The sequence below is a fragment of the Neofelis nebulosa genome, chromosome 9, assembly GCF_028018385.1.
Source record: "Neofelis nebulosa isolate mNeoNeb1 chromosome 9, mNeoNeb1.pri, whole genome shotgun sequence".
Classification (NCBI taxonomy): domain Eukaryota; kingdom Metazoa; phylum Chordata; class Mammalia; order Carnivora; family Felidae; genus Neofelis; species Neofelis nebulosa.
This window is the reverse complement of record NC_080790.1, coordinates 71,479,913-71,500,281: the sequence shown is the minus strand read 5'-3', so window position 1 is coordinate 71,500,281 and position 20,369 is coordinate 71,479,913. Positions and strand designations below refer to the sequence as shown.

Genomic DNA, 20,369 nt, shown 5'->3' with positions numbered 1-20,369 from the left:
GTTTTTACATTTAGTTTTAATAGAGCAGGATTATAAAGTATATAATATACTAAATAATGTTTATTAAATAAAATTTATTAAAGCAAAATAAAATGTAGAGATGAGGAGAAAGATGAGAAAGTGTTGACTTGCCACTGATATTGATAAGTTATTTTAGGACAAGTAATATTTACTCTAAATATATTATGCTTCTAGGCTACACTAAAACCACTGATCAAAAGGTGTATTTCTAAATCAAAATCAATTAAGAGCTTAGTTTCAAAAATAAGGCTTCCAACCCAGCAAAGTACAAAGAAGAAACACTTACGGCAAATATGTACAACAATTCACTAATCAAATTTGCAATGCTCTTTCATGCTCCCAAGATGAAAGAATTTCAAAGAACACTCTTCACTCTTCCTTTCTACCACCCTCCACACATTTCCCCTGGTCAGAACCAATGTACACGTTAATATTCATGGCAGTAAGTGAGCACACATTTGCACTGGCTTTCTCCTGTAAGTCAAAGAGGGGTTAAGTAATCTGTAATTAATGTTGCCAGACTGACATATATGAGATGCTTCCTCTAGAGTGAAAACACTGGTAAAATTTCTAGATATGACTTATAAATTAATTTTTAATGAATTTAACTTTTTTGTTAATTGTTTCTAATAATTATTTTACTCAATATTGATTAAATAATCTTTAACACTAACTTAAATGTGTATAACACTTTACAGCTTAGAAGTGTCTTCTTTATATTCTTTATCCTAAAAACCAATCATCTGTTTATATTCTTACAAATATTATACAGATAAGAAAGTTAAAGCTGCAAGAGGAAAAAACTGAGATGAACCAAATGGAGTCACATTGGGACAAAGTATGTTTGCTGTAAATAACCCAAGCTATCTGGTGACAAGGATCCTATTTGGCTCATTCATTCATCCATTCAACAATTGTTCATTGAGATGATTACTAAGTGGTGAGATAATTTATTTTTGTATCCATGGAACCTAACATAGACCTGGGCCATACTAGTTGCTCAGAAAATATTTCTGGATAGGCTGCTAGCATGTAGTAAAATGAATGTTGAAAAGCCCCAATTCTATATTATGCTATGTTTCTTATTAACCATCATTATTATCAAGTTGTGTTCTCTGACATGAGACAGTTTATCTCTTTTGGAAAGTAATGGGCAGATACAAAACAATTAGAGAACAACTCATGATAAAAATGAGTTATAATAAATGAGATAATTACTAAAGACAGACAATCATTCATCCAACAAAAATTCCCACCACACATTTCCTCTAAACAACCAACTACCATAATCAATTCTTACTTGAAGATTCAAAAAACAAATCAATAAAAATATGCAACTTTTCAATAATATAGCTATTGCATATCAAGTGCTACATTTTTTTCTGTTATAACTAAGTTAAATGACTTTCTGAGTTACATAAAAACTATACTGCATCTTTGGCTTCATGTTGACTAATGAAAAGCTGTCTATTCTTTTTTTTTTTTTTTTTAACATTTATTCATTTTTGAGAGACAGAGAGAGACAGAGCATGAGTGGGGAAGGGGCAGAGAGAGGGAGACACAGGATCAGAACCAGGCTCCAGGCTCTGAGCCATCAGCCCAGAGCCCGACACGGGGCTCGAACTCACAAACTGTGAGATCATGACCTGAGCCGAAGTCGGCCGCTTAACCAACTGAGCCACCCAGGTGCCCCAAGCTGTCTATTCTTAACCTAAACCATCATATTTTCAATATATAATTCATTAATTCATTTATTATTTCAGAAAATATTTATCAAGTGCTAGTATTCTAGGCCTTATGCTAATTAACTGTTCCTTACTTCATGAGTGTATCTTGCCCTCATCCCCTCCTAAAACCTTACAAGTTTCAATAGCAACATCATATGGCTTTGAGCATAACAGTGGTAGCAGAAATATTAATATTATTTAAAATATCTTAAAAACCAGGCTACCTGACTCAAAAAACATTTTATTCCAAGTTGTTATAACTTTAAGGGTACAATTAATCAAAATTTAAATATGATTATAGTTTCAAGTAAAAACCCAAATAATCAATGTAATGAAATGGGATGATGACAAACATTTACATCTTCATCGAAATTATATGCCAGTCATACTTTAAAAGTTATCTAACTGAAATGGCATTGCACATTTCAGCAAGACTGGAGTCCCTTGTGAGGAGTACAATCAACTTTCCAGCTTACTGATTAATTTATTAATTAAAGGTAGAAATACAATTTTTAAAGATTAGCACAGAGTTTATGTTTGGCTGATCTTGAAGGTTTACAGAAGTTTTTCTGGCATTTTAATGGATAATAATTAACATTTACAGATAAAATATATCATCTATGATATCAATCAGGTTAATTTTTAAGTCAGTAATGTTCATAAACAAAAATCAAACAACAATAATAAACAAACTATAATTCTACAAATCTTGTTTTCCTTTGAAACTTCTAACCCTGAAAGAAGCAGAATAAGTGATTCAAAGAAAATTGGGATAGATTTATTTATTTATTTATTTATTTATTTATTATTTTTTTTTTTTTATTTATTTTTGGGACAGAGAGAGACAGAGCATGAACGGGGAGGAGCAGAGAGAGAGAGGGAGACACAGAATCGGAAACAGGCTCCAGGCTCCGAGCCATCAGCCCAGAGCCTGACGCGGGGCTCGAACTCACAGACCGTGAGATCGTGACCTGGCTGAAGTCGGACGCTTAACCGACTGCACCACCCAGGCGCCCCGAAAATTGGGATAGATTTAAAGGCACCTAAATAATGTAACAAAATACGGTCTGAATGTTCTCAAATCTAATATTATTTAAGAATATTTCTATCACCCACTGGTATCAACTCTAGTACTCAGACACTTAATTTTCCTTTCCTTTCCTTTCTTTTCTTTTCCTTTCCTTTCCTTTCCTTTCCTTTCCTTTCCTTTCCTTTCCTTTCCTTTCCTTTCCTTTCCTTTCCTTTCCTTTCCTTTCCATTCCATTCCATTCCATTCCATTCCATTCCATTCCTTTCCTTTCCTTTCTTTTCCATTCCTTTCCTTTCCTTCCTTCCTCCTTTCTTACATCCTCCCTCCCTTCCTCCCTCCCTTCTTACCCTCCCTTTGCTTTTTAAAATATCTAACTCCTCTTTGTGTTCCTCTTCTATGTAGCCAACATTATAGGAGTTAGAGGTAACTTCAATAGTGTAAAATGCGTAACAAAAACAAAAACAAAAACAAAAACAAAAAAACCCACAACACTGGCCTTGTGTTAATTTAGTTTGTATGTTGAAATATGTTAAGAAGTGATTTATTTCCATATAGGCAACTTGCTAGGTCATTAATGGCTGATCACCACTTACATGCAATGAGGAAAAAGGGAGGGAGATAAATTTTAGTTAGCCAGGTTTGGACTAAGACAGATACTAGTAATTGATATAGGAGGAGTAGGGCTGACCAACAAGGGTGTTTAGTAAGCCCAGGGAACCAATATACATTTTGCATTTCCCAGTCAAGTACTGGCTCTCAAATCAAGGGAAAGTTTGAAGATAGCAAATCCAAGAGGGAGAATGTATAGAGACAAATAATGAATCCACAGTGAATAGCCAGGCAAAACCAAGAGGGAGATACAGAAAGAAGGAGGCCTTCACAGAACAGCTGTCATAAATTCATGGCAAGTAAAGGAACTGTGGAAGGTACTAGGTTGGTACAGACACTTAGAAATTCAATCCATTATGTATGGAGGGACTCTTAAACCCACATTTGATCAGATTTGGGAGAAAAAGAGAACACCCATTCTTATAGGCTAAAACCCTCTGACCATAAAACAAACAACAGTGGTTTGAGTAAATTCAGTAACATTGCCCCTTACGATTTGAGAGTGATCATTGTAGAAACTTTTCTGAGGGTAAGTGTGTAATTGGTAATGGATCAATAAGTAATTTCTTTCAGGAGCAAAAGCTCTTGTTTTCTTATTTATTTATTTTTTTGAAGTTGCAAGGCTCTTAAATCAGAGTGGAGCAAATACATTTAGAAAGTTGAGATTACTCTAAACAGCAACATTCCTTACTGCACTAGTTAAGTTTATCTCAACTAATCATTTATTTATGATGCCATAAAAATCCAGATGCTTTCAATTTTTATTGTTAGATATTTGCTGAAAGGCAGTTGAAATTACTTTCCCAGGGTTCCGATTTGACAACTGCATTTTGAATTGAAAATTTATGGCAGTTCGATAATGGTTGTGCTGAGGTGTGTGTGTGTGTGTGTGTGTGTGTGTGTGTGTGTGTGTGTTGTGTGTTTTCTCTTTTCTTCTTTCTAAGATTAACAATGAATTTAGTTCTTGTGGTCAGTGTAAACCCCTACTGAGCTTATTTGAAATCATAGAAGTCTAATGGAAAACTAATTAGAAATTATGGAACTAATGGAAAACTAATGGAAAATTTATTAAGAAAATAAATGAATAAAACTGAAAATTAAGACCCTGCAAAAGTCTGTGATAATGTATTTTCCTCCTGTATGTGTTTGGTGGTTTTCCTAATTGTTTTAGGATGAGTGCCTGAAAGTCAGTGTCCAAGAGGAAAGAATCTGCTGACCTAATCAAATTGTCCTCTGAGGCATGGGTGCTAGTAAAAGGAGAACCTATAGGGATGGACAAAAGCAAAACAAAACAAATTTACCCAATCACATGAGACAGAAAAGATAAACTATGCCTCACAGATATAAAGGGAAATGGAAAGACTTATATATGTTTGGAACCTTCCAGAAGATACAGATTTTCAACTAAGAACTATGATGATAATAACCCTTTAGAGTTTAATAGTTGACCCTTTCTTATGGTTGTTACTTTTGTATATCAGTAAAATATTGATATCTCTTAGCAATAAGAGATTACCTGTACTTTGTGAATATTTTAATAAAACAAGAAGATAAAGAATTACAACTATACAAATTAGTAACTCTGAATGCAGAAATATATGGCAGAGTCTTCAAGCTATAACTCAGTTAAGGCAAAAGTTTAAAAAAATAGCTTTCTATTCATGACCTATTATTTTCCATCTATGATATACTGACTAAATTCTTCCAGTAGGCTTAGAGCTTGGAGCAAAAGGAATGGTCAAGGGTTCCAGGATATTAATGGTAAGAGCTTACTGTACTTTCTTGATATTTATGTATCAAAATGAATATAAGAAGGCACAGAAACAATCTATTCACTGTAATTCACTGTAATTCTAGAGTGAGGAAAGAACTAAGGACACCAGATTCAGATCTTTTGATGTTACCAGTATTACAACCTCCTGCTTCCAGTCAGATGTAACAGTATCAACTAGGCAATAACTTAGTTTATTAATTTGGCAAATCTGCTTACAGTCAATAAGAACATACCAAAATAAATCTTTGTGAACAGAGAACTGAGAAGAATTCACACTTAACAACCAAAAAAATATATTTTCTATTGTAAAGAACATTTTTAGCAACAATAGTAGGAATAAGGTCTTACTACTTCTAGATTGTATTTATATTTTCTGTACCAAAGTACTGGTTGCTGGGGAAGAGAAACTTCCAAAAGAAAAAGTATAAGTTATTTAAAAAAAAAAAAAAAAACTAACAGTAAAGACAAAAGTTAAATCTTATTTTTAAAGTACTTACTATATGAAGCTCTAGGTAGTCACCCAGGCCAGAAGAACTGTCCACTCGCACCAATACAGCTTCTTTTTGAACAGTGCTAAACCCTATGGCCAGTCTGTCTGCTCGTGTACTTGGCCGGTCATTAGGAGGCCACTTATACGTGATTTGTCCACCACCTTTGCTAAAGATATATGTTGTCCCAGCTGGAAAACAAAAACCAAAACCAATTAGTCCAAATATATCAGGTGTACAATTTTCCTATGTTTGTTACATTGACATATCCGTAAAGGATTAAATTTATACCAAGGCAAAAATTAAAAAAAAAAAAATGAAACTATAGCATAAAAAGTAAGCAAATCACAGATTTCAATCAAACAGGCTCAAGAGAGTGAATAGAAGATTTTTAAAAGAAATATCAAGGCAGCTCAGTTTTTAATACACTCATTAAACCTACCAGCAGGTGTTCCAGAACAAATGGGAGATTACTACTTTTTCCACTGAGTTGGAGAAGCATGGAATCTAATGGGGTTTTATTTCTCCCTGCCAGTTTTTCAGAAATGGTTTAGTAGGAAACACTGACTTTGGCCGCTTCCAAAAGGAGCAGAAACATGTATCAACTCGTTTTTGTTTTTGAAACAAGAGTTGCATGTGCATGTGACAGGGTCATACAGCACAGTGAAGCAAATCACAACAAATATACTACGAATCAACTCTTATGGGGAAAGGGTCTATTCACATATGACAGATAACTAATGGGTAAACAGTCATAAGCCCCAGGAGTCATGTCAGAAAAATACAGATAATAGAGCTCATCAATAGAAGTGAGATCTTATTTAACAAGCAATATCTAGTAGCTGTCAAACTATCCAGCATCATAAAAAGACTCATTTTTTTTCTTCAAAAGTGAATGCTTGTCTTACAGTAGTAAGAATATTATAGCCTCATTTGGTGAGTGTTCAATTTTTACTTTATGGTGCTGATGTCATTAAATTATCCATCTTACTTTAAAAGATTTTCATTTCAAACAAGTTTACACTAAGCATCCAATGCACTGAAGTCCTATCTCATTATATCATAATGAAATCTATCTCACTGAATGCAATAAAATGAAATCTTTAAGTCAGAACATTTGGAAGAGACATGCAAAGAGACATGCAAAAATATAGATACAGATACATATAGATATAGATATAGATATGAACACATATCTATACACACAAGAAAAGACTTTACTAAAAGTAAAGTTTGTCCATACTAAAAAGGACAATAGAAATATTTGCATAGTTATCCCAGGAAGAGCCATTGGGGTAAAATTAAATTTAGAGGCTTACAGTAATAAAGGATACCAATACATGTTTATTGTGTTCCCACTATATGTCAAACGTGGTAAAGAAAATGGTAAGAGTGAATATTAAAATTAAGCCAAGGGTGCCTCAGTGCCTCAGTCGGTTAAGTGTCTGACTCTTGATTTCAGCTCATGTCATGGTCTTGTGGTTTGTGGGATTAAGCCCCGTGTTGAGCTTTGTGCTGATGACACAGGATCCTTGGGTCCTCTCTCTCCCTCTCTCTCTGTCCCTCCCTTGCTTGTGCATGTGCTCTCTCTCTCAAAATAAATAAACATTTAAAAAATTTAGGCCACAAAATATCTTGTGTTTATAGAAAAAAAGCTCCTACCAAGAGTGAGGCTTGTATGTAAAAGGTGTTGGTACAGCAGTATGTATTCTGTCTGAAACATTTCCAAAGTCCTCTGCAATATGCCTCCTGCTTGACTGGTTAAAAGGGCCTTGGTATGTAGGGATACCTGGGTGGCTTAGTTGGTTAAGGGTCTGACTCTTGATTTCAACTCAGGTCATGATCTCACAGTTCCTGAGTTTGAGCCCACGTTGGGCTCTTTACCGACAGTGTGGAACATGCTTGGAATTATCTCCCTCCCCCTGTCTCTTTGTTGCTCCCGTGATTGTGCTCTCTTTCTCAAAACAAATCAATAAAAAAAAAAAAAGAAGGCCTCGGTATGTAGACATGACACAAGAAACATGTCAGAATAATACTGAATGTAAAAGTGATAAAATAGAATCTTGTTAGAATGCAATGGTAGAGAAGCTGTGTATTCTCTATTAATTTTTTTGGATATTAATGCATGAAAGTAGTTTATCTCTCGCATGTGGAAACAGGTAAGTTATACTTCAAAGGAACCAGGCAGTGTGCAAGTAAAGAACATTCAGAATATACAGATTTGTGTATCAGAAATGTTGGAGCCTCCAGGACCATTTATGTTCTATATCATCAGAAGCTTGTTACTCAAGATATTAATAAGCAAGAATCATTTGATAAATATTCTTCAGCGTGGTAATTTTTGTAGATGATTAACGAACTATTGAATGGTTCAACAATGCCCACATTGATAGAAATGGGACAAGAACACATAAAAGTGAAGGTTTCTTTAACAGGAGAATGTCGTGGTGACCTCTGAGTACAGGTACTCAATTTTATTTTCCTCCTTTTAATTAATTTTGTTCTCTAGTGACTATGTAGTTTCTATGAATTAAGACAAATATTCAAAACTAGAGATGCTGCATAACAATGTAAATCATATCTAAAAATTCAGGTGTCTTCCAGAATCACCAGAGGAAGGTGATGGTGGAAAGCAAAATATCTTGTATTACATAGCAATTTTTAATATTAAAAATATCACTTTCACAACAATTTTTCATGTCTTCTGTACTTCTGTATGGAAAGTAGGGTAAGGGCGTCTGGGTGGTTCAATCAGTTGAGCATCCGACTTGATTTTGGCTCAGGTCATGATCTCATGGTTCATGGGTTCAAGCCTTGATCAGTCTCTGCACTGACAGCAAGGAGCCTGCATGGGATTCTCTCTCTCTCTTTCTCTCTCTCTCTCAGAAATAAATAAATAAACTTTTGTAAAAAGCGGTGGGGGAAGAAAGTAGGGTAAGCAGTTAGCCCCATGTTACATCTGAGGAAACTTAGTCATAAGGATTGATTTGTTATCTCAAGTTGCAACCTTAGTTAAGTGACAGAGCCGGTAGGAAACCTAGTACCCAGACTCCTACTCTTGCATTTTTTTTATGACAGAAATGTTTCTGTTATCATAACAAGACAGTCGAGAAAAAGTTAATTGGATGTGTCAGTCTGAATTTATCAAGGCCGACTGTTATCATATTCTAATGTCTCATATCCATAAAGTGACATTTGCACCTCATGATCATATACTGTCCTTTCACCTCACAAGGCTTTCAAAAAAAGAAAAATAACATGTAAATGTGAAGTGACAGAACATTTAATATATGTAGATTAACATTTAGTTTAGAGTATACTTCCCAAACTTATGGAACTATGAAAGTTTCCAGTTGCTCAGTTACAGAATGCAAGGATAATAAAGGTTTGTATTTTCAGGAAGATAAATGTCACAATGCAAATATCATTACTCAAGATTTGATTTCATCTCATATTTCAGTGAGTGCTAAGACCTAGCAACTAGCATTCTATGAACCACTCTACAATGATTTCTGGCTCTTTCATTTCACCAAAACAAAGTAAAACCAATTGTACTACCTTGTGCCAAACAATGCAATTATTTCCAGCATCTTTTGTCTCCAGATGTATCTGGAAAGCAATCTCTCTTCCCTCTTCTGTATGCATGATAGTGCAAATGTCTTGTATTCATCAGCATAATCAGAATCAAGAGAGGATAAGAGAGGATAAGATGTCCACTCCCCACCCACAGCTCCCTTCTACCTACCTGTATAAGCATCTTGGTTTTCTTTTAAAAAAAAAAATCACTTCCTATAAAACTCTACAAAATCTCCTCTGTTCTTAAATCCCCCTTTCAGAAAGATAGAAAATTACCTTATACTCTATTCTGGTAATCTTAAAAATGTGAGAATACTCCTACAATAAAATATAGTGGGTCATGCGACTAAAGTTTCAAAATCTACTTCATTTAGCATGCATCTTCTGGAACCAGGGACATAATGTCCTTACTATAGCAGATAACTAAAAAATAAAGAATGTAAGCTCTGAACAGACCTGGGTTCAAATCCCAGCTGAATCATTTACTAGTTACACTGACCTTGACTAGCTTTTTATCCTAAATCTTGGATATTCTGTCTGTAAACAATGAGGATACTAAAACTATACACCCCATAGAGCTTCTGTCAAAATTCGATGGGTATCACACAGTCACGCCTTAGTCCAATTCCTGGCATATGGTAAGTGCCCAGTAAGTTTTACAGAGAACAGATATGTGTGTGTGTGTGTGTGTGTGTGTGTGTGTGTGTGTGTGTGTGTGTGTGTGTTAAAACTATAAAATAATGGAAAACATACAAAAAATAAACACTGCAACATTGTTGTTTTATTTTAATATAAGATGTCTTAGGAAAGTTTGATTCATTTCAAAGTTGTGTGAAAGCCAAATGCCTTTGAAGAAATGACTTTCCTCCCTCCCAGTTTTTATTAATCTTTTCAGTATTTCATTCCTGGGATTAGCGCTTTTTTCACATAAACCCATTATATTATTATTTACATTCACTAGTAGTTGACAATGAGAAGGATATTAAATTGCATCACATGGGAGCTTTCATGAGAAAAAGAATATTAGTTCATCATCATAAAACATCTAGCATGCTAAGATTTATAGCAAGATGCAAAAAAAATTCACTTTGTTAAATAAAGAAGCCTACATAAAATGACTGCAATCTAGCTTTATTATTTTAATTTTATTTTTATAGAAACATGGTTTATTATATTATATAAGTGAATTCAATGTGCAAGAACTGTACATCTTAATCACAGTTCCAGGTCTTAAGAACACAGTAATGTGTTCACCTCTATTATTTATGCATGTTTCTGTATGACAATCACTGACATATCAGTGCCATGACTACTAATGGATTTATTGTAAATTAACCTCGACATCCATCACATTACTGAATGTATGGATGACTCAAACTTAAAGTGGTTTTCAGCAACCTCCACATTTAAGTTGTGCAGCAAATCTGTATTACTCCAAATTCATTAACAGAGCTGGCTCAATCAGATGCAAATTTATTTGTGTCAACATACTTTACATGGCAACAAATGTTTGTACAAATTATACATGGGCTCTTATTTCTAATCTCAAAACTGTCCTGTGATGTTATGATAAGAAATATTTTTAGATTTTATTTAACATCTATTTACCCAAAAGGCTCTCCCCCCTCCTTGTTTTATGGCCAACCACTCATTATCTAAATTTGCCCACTTCAGCTTCGTTTCCATAAAAGTTAGTATGTCCCCAAATGGATTGAACCTTTCTGAAAAAGAAACCAACTGGCATGTATAGGTCTGTTTGATTACTGGTTGTTCTGGATCCTTGCTATATGAACAATAACTTCTAAGTAGATTAGCTTCTAACATAAGTATATGAATAAAAGGTTCCTTTCTGAAAGCCTGTAATTCTTCAAATGTCACTGTGTAGCCAACATGCAACATTCAGGCCATTATAATTCTATTAGATATAACAGAGATATAGCACTTTTTTTCCCCTTTAAAGTTTTCCAGGTAGTCACATGGAATTAAAATAAAACAAATAAAAGTAAGAGGAGCTTTTATTCCTCCAGTAAACTTATTGGAATAAAGAGGCTAACTTAAATTTAAAATTTCTGAACAATTTCTACCTATGTAAAGGCATTCTTTTGAGTAAAGTTCATAGAAAGCAAAAAACAATGAAAAAAATTGTATAAAAAGTTTTTGTATAAAAATTATTTGTGACCATGATAAAATTTATAAACTGGTGAAACTTAAAAAAAATAATAAATGTTAACAATCTGACAGGTACATAAAGTAACAATTCATTGCAGTTCATTTTCTTCCTAAGTTCCTGTAAATTCTTTGTAAGATCACAAGGAATTATATCATGAAATTGAGCACTATTGTTTCCTAATTTCTGAAATTTCATATAGGAGGATTAACAACTCAAGACAGGTGGCCATTATATTAGGAAAGATGAATGGAATCAGAACAATAACAGTTCCTACCTATAAGATGTAATCAACTCTACATCAAAAAGTAGTAACAATTACCAACTTTGAGAAGAGACAGCAGCCCTCAATGCTGCTATTCATCTAAAGGGGAACAAACACTAGGAAAAGACAATGAAAATAAAGACTATATATCTTAATTTGAGCCTTCTTATGGAAGACACAGACTTGGTAGAATTGACAACTGGCTAAAAAAGAAAGAAAATGACATAGGATTGTTACTTATATGTCTTTGAGAAAAAGAGCAGGATAAGTTCTTAATAAAGGAAACAGGGCAAGAAACATGGCCTGTCACTAAAATGGTTTTGATACTGACCCTATAGTCTGAATCAGACCAAAGCAAAGAAAGTCAAGAAGAGTTTAGGTAATTCCCAAACAATGCAAGTCTTTTCAAAGTAGCTAATAACTACACTCAGGATAGAACAAACAACAGGAGGTTTCTCATATATGGCAAGTCATGTGTTCCAGCAGAATCCTAGACCCTGAGGAATTAAAGAAATTTATTCAACTTTAAAAGAAAACAATTTGTTGACTCTTTCTTAAATTTAATGCAAACTGAGAAAAAGGGGGAAAGTCAACGTTGTGAGCACCTTGTTTTTGTGCAATGAGATTTCCGAAAGTGACAGTGGACGGGGTCACTGCCCACATGCTAGCTATTAAATACCCATCATGAACTCTGTGCAGGTTCTTTCACAACGTTCTTGAACCCCATACAAGTCAGTATGCCGTTAGACTCTCAGGGTCTCCAAAGAATCACTAGGCATTGACAATTAATATCTCCCAAACTTTTCCTGGGATCAAATGAGACTGAACCAGTCAGATTCCACAGTAAACTTAGGGGATGTGCAAGCAGAGGACTTCTCCTCACTAAACTGGCCTATATGACATTTGGTTCTGGGCCAGCCAAGATACCATTTTAATAAAAAGTGGTGTGTGCTTATTCAATAAGAAACTTCAATCAAAATAAAACCATCAAGAAAATGGAATAGCAAAAAGCTATCATGATTCCTATAAGGTCAGAATTATTATTCTCAAAGATAATTTCAACAGTAATTATGCACTTCACTAAGTAAGGAAGTTTTCCCTTCACCTACTGGCCCAAAACTTTTCTCTTAATAAAAATCTTTTTCTAACAGGGGTGCCCATGTGGCTCAGTCCGTTAAGCTTCCACCTCTTGATTTCGGCTCAGGTCACAATCTTACAGTTTGTGGGACTGAGCCCCACATCAGGCTCTGTGCTGCTTGGGATTCTCTCTCTAACCCTGCCCCACTCATGTGTGTGTGCATGTGCAGTCTCTTGCAAAATTAATAAATTAACATTTAAAAATCTTTTTGTAATAAATATTCCATATTTTTCTATGGTCTATATTTTCTTTAATAAAAAATCTATATTCTGCAATCTTGGGAGAACAATATATTTAAAAGTGAATCATGTATATTTCCCATTTTAATATGTGACATTTCCATATTTTGACATTTATGTAAAGAGTATACTGCATGAAAAAAAAATATTCATTCTTTTGAAAACAAGTGTGTTCCTCTTTAATAACTTAGGTAATTCTTTATAATATAAGTGGATTCGTGGTTGACCTACCTTGTCCATATCTTAGACATTTATTCAGGAATACCACAAATAATGCACAGACTATGCAATGAACAATTAAAAAAAAGGCAGCATTCATATAAGGGATATGAATGGTGTTCACCAGTCTTGAATTAATCACAGATGCCAACCGCAGTCATTTGGATAAGTCATTCTCTTTTTCTGTCTTATAAGGAAATTAATTGAAGTAGTAAACATTCTTAAGCTGACCTATCTGTTGGTCATCTGATAATTGCCAATTATGTGAATGGAGTTAAGAATACAAAACTTAAAACACACAGCCCTTTTTTCCCAAAGAGGTAGGACCCGTGCATTAACAATAAACATCAGGGCAGGTTGGGGCACCTGGGTGGCTCAGTCAGTTAAACATCTGACTTCAGCTCAGGGCATGATCTCACGGTTTGTGAATCCAAGCCCCACATCAGGCTCTGTGCCAACAGTGTGGAGCCTGCTTCGGATCCTCTGTCTGCCCCTCTCACCCTCTCTCAAAAATAAATACACATTTAAAAATAAATATCAAGGCAGGAAATTTATGCCTTGTCATAAACTATGAAACGTCAGATAAATGATATTTAGTCATGTCACCATCTATTCTGGATTTTTAAAAATCTTGCAAAAGGTGACAACAGTAAAGGTACTGATTAATGGCAACCTTAAAAATGAGCAGAAAAATGAAAAGCAAGAATAATTATATTTATGTTTTATCAGATCAAAGTCACATAAGTAGTGAAATTTGGAGATAATTCTCAAGCCAGAGAATACTATTTTTGAAAATCTATTCAATAAGTAACACTTCACTTAGTGGCTCCTTTGCAATGTACTCTCTTTAAAAAAAAAAAACAACACTTTATTATTTCCTTCTCTAAACATGTTATTTAGAAAATATACCCTCCAGGAAGAGTTGGGTTCAATAGATTGAGCTTCCCAAGCTTGTTCCATGATCAAGTTCTAAGTCCTAGAAACTTTTAAAAGGCTATCAGGGTCTAAGTTCTCTTGCTGAAAAGAAAAACAAATAAGTGGTATTCCTTCCACCAATCAGATTAGGAAAAGATTCATAAAGATAGCAAAGTGATCTAAAGTTAAAAATCAAACCGAGCAAAGCAATCTCACAACCAATAACCCTAAGAACATCAAATGCTTATGTCTTCCCTTCTGAAACTAGACTCCCTCCAGCAGTAAGTGAACTTTATTAAAAAGTCTCTTGCAAGTAATTCAGTAATCAATTTGCATTAGAGCTATAGGCAGCAGGGATGGGGAGAAAACAAATCTCACCTTCCGGTATTTCAAGAAAAATCTTATTTTACAGAACATATGATAAGTTGTGTAAGTCCCTAATAAATTCTTAAAATTATTAGCTAGTCAGTAAAAATTGCAATTGACTACTGATGCCCTTAAATTTACTTTTTTTCAAAAGTTAATTGCAAAAATGGCTTTCATCAGGGTTTCAGAGTCAAGAATTTATTAGAATTAAGGTGTCAAAAATTAATAAGTTAAAAAAAAGTGACAGAAGCATAGATTTAATGCTGAAATTCTCTTAGAGATAACTAAGCAAACCTTTTCTTTTCAAATGACAAAATGGAGGCCCAGAGAAATCAAGTGGTTTTTCAACGTCACACAGGCGGTTAGGGTCTGTATCCAACTCTATTCTCAGTTTTTCCACAAGACAATGAAAAGCTAAGATCCAATGACTGCTTCTTCTTTAGAAAAATAACTAAAATTCACAAATCAAGGTCTCACTTCAATCATCTCTAGAGTCTTTTTAATGATGCTTTCCCGGACTGGTTTGGAGAGACACGAAAGTTTCTGTAATGACACTTAGCAGAAATGATTCACTCACTTTCTGACATTTTCAGAGTTTAGCCTGAATCTTTAAAAGGTGTGAGAACTTTGCACAGCTTTATTGTAACCATCCCGCCTCAGAAGCTATCCCTGCCTTTGGCTCTTTCTAAGGATTCCAAATTACTGAACAGAGATGCAGAAAACAAATCTTTATCACTAATGCCATGATCACTTCTATACCAGAAAGGCCTTATAACTTTTGACAGTGACACTGTCTCCTGCCCATAACAGTGGAATTGAATCCTGAACACAAAAGTGCATGTAGTTATTTTGAACATTGCATTACATATTTAATATAGAAGCCAGCATACAAACAATAAAATTCATAATAATTTTAAGGTAAAACCAGAAATATGCTTTTATTTGTTTCTCATCTTAGCTCCTCTCATTGACCATCTTCCTGCCTGTATGCTATATTTGTCATTCTCCACCTGACAAGGTCCCAGTTAGAACTATTTGCTACTTATTTTGTATGAGAACTAGATAGAATGCTAGTTTCTGAGTCAGAAGTCACTTCAAACTAAGCTCTAACTTTATCGTGCGCAAGTGGAATACACATTCTCTTCTCCAAGTGACTTTTACTTTGGCGGATATATGCTTCTCTGCTGCACTTGGTTTTCTTTTCAGTCTAGCTTCCCACTTTCATTCCAATCAAAGTAGATTTGTTCCCTTTATCATCTACAAAACCTATTTTTAATTTACAAACTATTATATAATATCAGAGCTGACTTTTACTGTAATTTCCATCTTAAAGGTATGCCTACTGAAAACAGGGCCTTGCTTTACTTCTTGGTATTCTCATCAGGTTTGTGTGCTTTTGTCAATCATGGATAGGGGCCTAATATATTCCTTGAACTAAGTTAGGACTACTGACATAATAAATAGCATAAAGGTCCTGATTGATGAGTATAAAAAATTCCATGCCTATATCCATTAGTAAGATGGGATATCTATAGCTGTATAAGAAATCTAAATAATTTTACTAAATACAAAAAATTCAGATGAGGGCATAGATTGCCTAGATTACCCTGATAATGAACACCATTCTCTATTTCATTACATCTGTGTGAGAAACAACTGTAATGAAGAGTCATGAAACACTTAACCAGGTAACGGTGATTATGAGAGAGTTCTAGATCCCACAGTTTGCTTGAAGAACCTAGCCCAAAGTTCTCCATACTTTACAGGAAGGAGCTAGATATAGTCTGCCAGGCTTTAGGCCTTAAAATTTTATTAATCATCAGAAAAACCCAGAAGATGGCACCACAACCAACTGATCAAAATTAACATCACCAGTAACAGGACATACCAAATTCAGGGGAAATATGATGGGCTGAAAAGGGCACAACGTCATTTCTGTACCATTTTGGCATAGCCTCTATCTAATCATAAAAGATCCAAGAAACTGGAATTGAAAGATAGTCTACAGAATAACTGGTAGCATTCTTCAAAAGAGTCAAGGTCAGGAAAAACAGAAATACTAAGGAGCTCTTCCAAACTGGAAGGGACTAAGGTGACATGACAACTAGATATAACGTGAGACCTTGGTTTAGAACTTGGACTGCAGAAGAGGACGTTAGTGGGACAACTGGTAATGTTTGAAGGTGTGTAGGTTAGTACATTGTACCAATGTTAATTTCCTGGTTTCACTCATTGTGTTATGTAAGATGTTAACTTTGAGAGAGCTAGCTCAAAGGATAAGGAGAATGTTTTTTGTGTAACATTTTTCTAAGTCTAAAAGTATTTCAAAATAACTTTTAAACAAAGAAATGTATTAATTATGAAAAGCAATTAAGAATCTTGAATAAGATTGTAGGCCATGGGAATCTATGCAACAGAAGTAGCTTAAAAAATCCCTAGCTCTTGACTTTATAAAGCTAAATATAAGAAATCTCATTTAAAATGGAGTCTGGAGGGCAGAAGGAGGAGCTCTCATGCCCTAGCACTCTTTGTCAAGTGTAGACCCCAATAGGAAGAAGTTGAGAGAAACACTTTCTCCAAGGCCCGGCAACAGCCCAGCTAATGAGAAACTCAGCCAATGAAAAGCTACTACACCTCGGAACTCCCAGTTTACTCCATGGTCTTATAAAAGCACTCCCTACTCCTCTCTTACCTCTATAAAAGAGCATTCCTTTCCTCTCCTTTGTTCACCAGACTTGCCTATGGTCTTGCCATAGTTTGCATGTCCTGATTTGCAATTCTCTGCTCTTCCTAAATAAACACATCTGCTAGTAAAATAACTGGCTGTTTTATTTTTAAGGTTAACAAAATGAAGTTTTGTTTGTTTGTTTGATTTTACTCTTTAATTCTCATGCCCTATTTCACCCTTTCCCCACAACCCTCCACCCAAACACACACACACACACACACACACACACACACACACACACACACACTTTCCCTTTGGTAACCAACAGTTGGTTCTCTGTAATTAACACAAAATGCAGTCTTCAGTTTGTTTGGCTATGAGAAATGGAGAGTATTTAGAGGTAAGTGGAAGACTTAATTTTTGTTCTACATACAAGAAATTTGTTTAGGGGCACCTAGGTGGCTCAGTCGGTTAAGTGTCTGACTTCAGCTCAGGTCATGATCTCACTGTTCTTGAGTTCAAGCCCCGCATTAGGCTTTGTGCTAAGAGCTCAGAGCCTAGAACTTATTTCTGTTTCTATGTCTCCCTCTCACTCTCTACCCCTCCCCCACTTATGCTCTGTCTCTCTCTCTCTCTCTCTCTCTCTCTCTCTCTCTCAATAATAAATAAATGTTGAAACAAAAAAAGAAATTTGCTTAATTTGCTAAATAAGAAAAATCTCAGTATAAACACTATTATTAAGGTTTTCAAGTAATAAGATACTGGGAAAATTAAGATTAAAATAAAAATTGCCTAAATAGATAAGCCCAGTCTAAGATCAGTTCACTCAGAAAACCAAGTACTATTTATCAATTTATTCATTCATGTATTCAATCACTTGTTAGCATGGGTCATTGTAGAAATCACTGAAACTCTTATGAAACAGTTTCCAGTCCTAAAATCATGTAGGTAAACAATCTTGAGATAAAATCTATTTGTCTAACCTTATGATAAGAGATTACTAACATTAGTGTGAGTTAATTCCTTCTATAAGTTTGGAATCTAAGAGAGACACTAGTACAAAAGAGAGGCAAAAGAGAGTAGTACCAATGGTAATAAATGTTTTTTTTTTTAAATATATTACGTTCACATGTGTGGAAATTAGTACCATTGACCCTTTAACAACATGGAGGTTAGGGATACTGACCCCACACACAGTGGAAAATCCAAGTATGACTTTGACCTGCCCAAAACTTAACTACTAATAGCCTACTGTTGACTGAAGCCTACTGATAACATAAACGGTCACTTAGCACATATTTTATATGTTATATGTACTATATACTGTATTCTTGGAATAAAGTAAGCTAAAGAAAAGAAAAGTTTAGTAAGGATATCATAAGAAAGAGGGCACCTTGGTGGATTAGTCAGTTAAGTGTCTGACTCTTGATTTTAGTTCAGGTCAAGATCTCATGCTTTTTGGGATCAAGCCTGAAGCACACAGCCTACTTGGGATTCACTTTCTCTCCCTCTCTTTCTGCCCCTCCCCAGCTCATGCTCTCTCTCTCTCCCTCAAAGTAAACTTAAAGGAATATCATAAGAAAGAGAAAATACATTTGCAGTGCTATACTATATTGAAAAAAAAATCTGCATGTAAGTGGACCCATGCAGTTCAAACTCATGTTGTTTAAGGGTCAACTCTATATACTACAGTTGTGATGAAAGAGATGAATACAAAGACAGAGAATAGTGGTCATTACAGAGGAAAGTTTCAAATCTCTTCTAATATAACAAGAAAAAAAAGTCCTGAGTGACATTATTTTCCAAGTTGCTTGAAAGACTCAAAGCCAGATGGTTTAGGGAGATGTTAGGGAAAGACTCTAACTCAAAATAAGGAGTTGGGATTTGACAAAAGCAAACAAAGCACAATTGTGAGAGGCAGAAGAATACTGCTGGAGAAAGAGAATGCAATAATTCAAGAATAAAAACATTCATACACTCAGTAAAAATTATTTAAGCCTATGCTATGTATAAAGCACCATGCTACACCCTGGGAATACAGAGGTTATGTCAAAGCTCTACAATCCAGCTTTTCCACAACTCACTATTCATTCAACCAGAAGTCAATTTTTTACTTTCTTTTTTATATTCCCATTCATAAGCCATTGTTCATATTATATGACCTTTAATCTTCAACATTGTAATAAATACACATCCTTACTGATATGATACCATCCTGCCTCTTCTTAATTTGAATCTACCTTAGAAACTAAAAAATTGTTTTTTGAAGCAGCCTGTGTAATCACTCTTGTGTTCAAAGACCTTCAATGATTGATCCATCATCTGCCAAATTAAGCAAAAATATCCTTATTATAACTTTAAACATCTTTCATAGAAACCAACCCTCTACTTCAGCCAAACTGGAGAATTCACTTGGTCTCCCCAAATACCCCCAATTCTCTTTGGAGTAGACAGAATTTCATATGGTTCTGGAAAAATAAGAGAAAATATATTTTTTGTGGGCAGGATTTTCATGAGAAAAGTCACAGAGGCACAAAATGGGTTCCAGAAATAAGCAGCAATAGTTCCACTTGTATTAATGGGAAGTTACTTTCTTTTCTCTTAAAGAAGCTGATGCATTTTTAAGCACTACTATTTCCTATCTCCTTGCGTCCTGAATTAAGTCTCTACATAAATACAAAGTACAAATCCAATAGTAGAAATTAGGACTGTTCAAGGTCAGTATTAAAAAGAGATTAGATCAGTTCCAGTATTTCAGCATATTTGTAATTCTAGGAAATGAAAATTTCCTTTAACAAAGAGTCACATAACTTCACAAAAGTAGAAAAAAAAAACATGATACTACTGTCTTAAGAGAGAGACATTACTTAATAAGAAGTGTCTTGGTGATATTTGCTATTTGTCACAAATCTTTTCATTCCATCTTTATCAGAAATAAAACCACTTCTCATTTGTCTTTAAGTCTCGGTTTATACTTACTAGAAAAAAAAAACAGTAACAGCATCCAAAATTAAAGTATATGCAATTTTGGTTTATTTGTTTATTCATTCGTTATCCTAGACTCTGAAACAACATATGAATACAATAAGAATAAAATTCAGCCGACTGCCAGAGGTATCAATCCACCTATTTTCATAATAAAAATTACAAGAAGCAAAAAAATTGGG

The 20,369-nt window shown here is 34.6% G+C and overlaps 1 protein-coding gene across 24 annotated transcripts in view; it reads right to left on the bottom strand.

The window, feature by feature from the left end:
• NRXN1 (neurexin 1) overlaps positions 1-20,369 on the bottom strand; it is a 1,145,650-nt gene that overhangs the window by 308,687 nt on the left and 816,594 nt on the right. For all 24 annotated transcript variants that reach the window (XM_058684123.1, XM_058684125.1, XM_058684135.1 and 21 more), the window contains one exon: positions 5,659-5,840. In XM_058684123.1, coding sequence (XP_058540106.1) covers positions 5,659-5,840 — 182 coding nt within the window. The remainder of the gene's footprint in view (positions 1-5,658; positions 5,841-20,369) is intronic.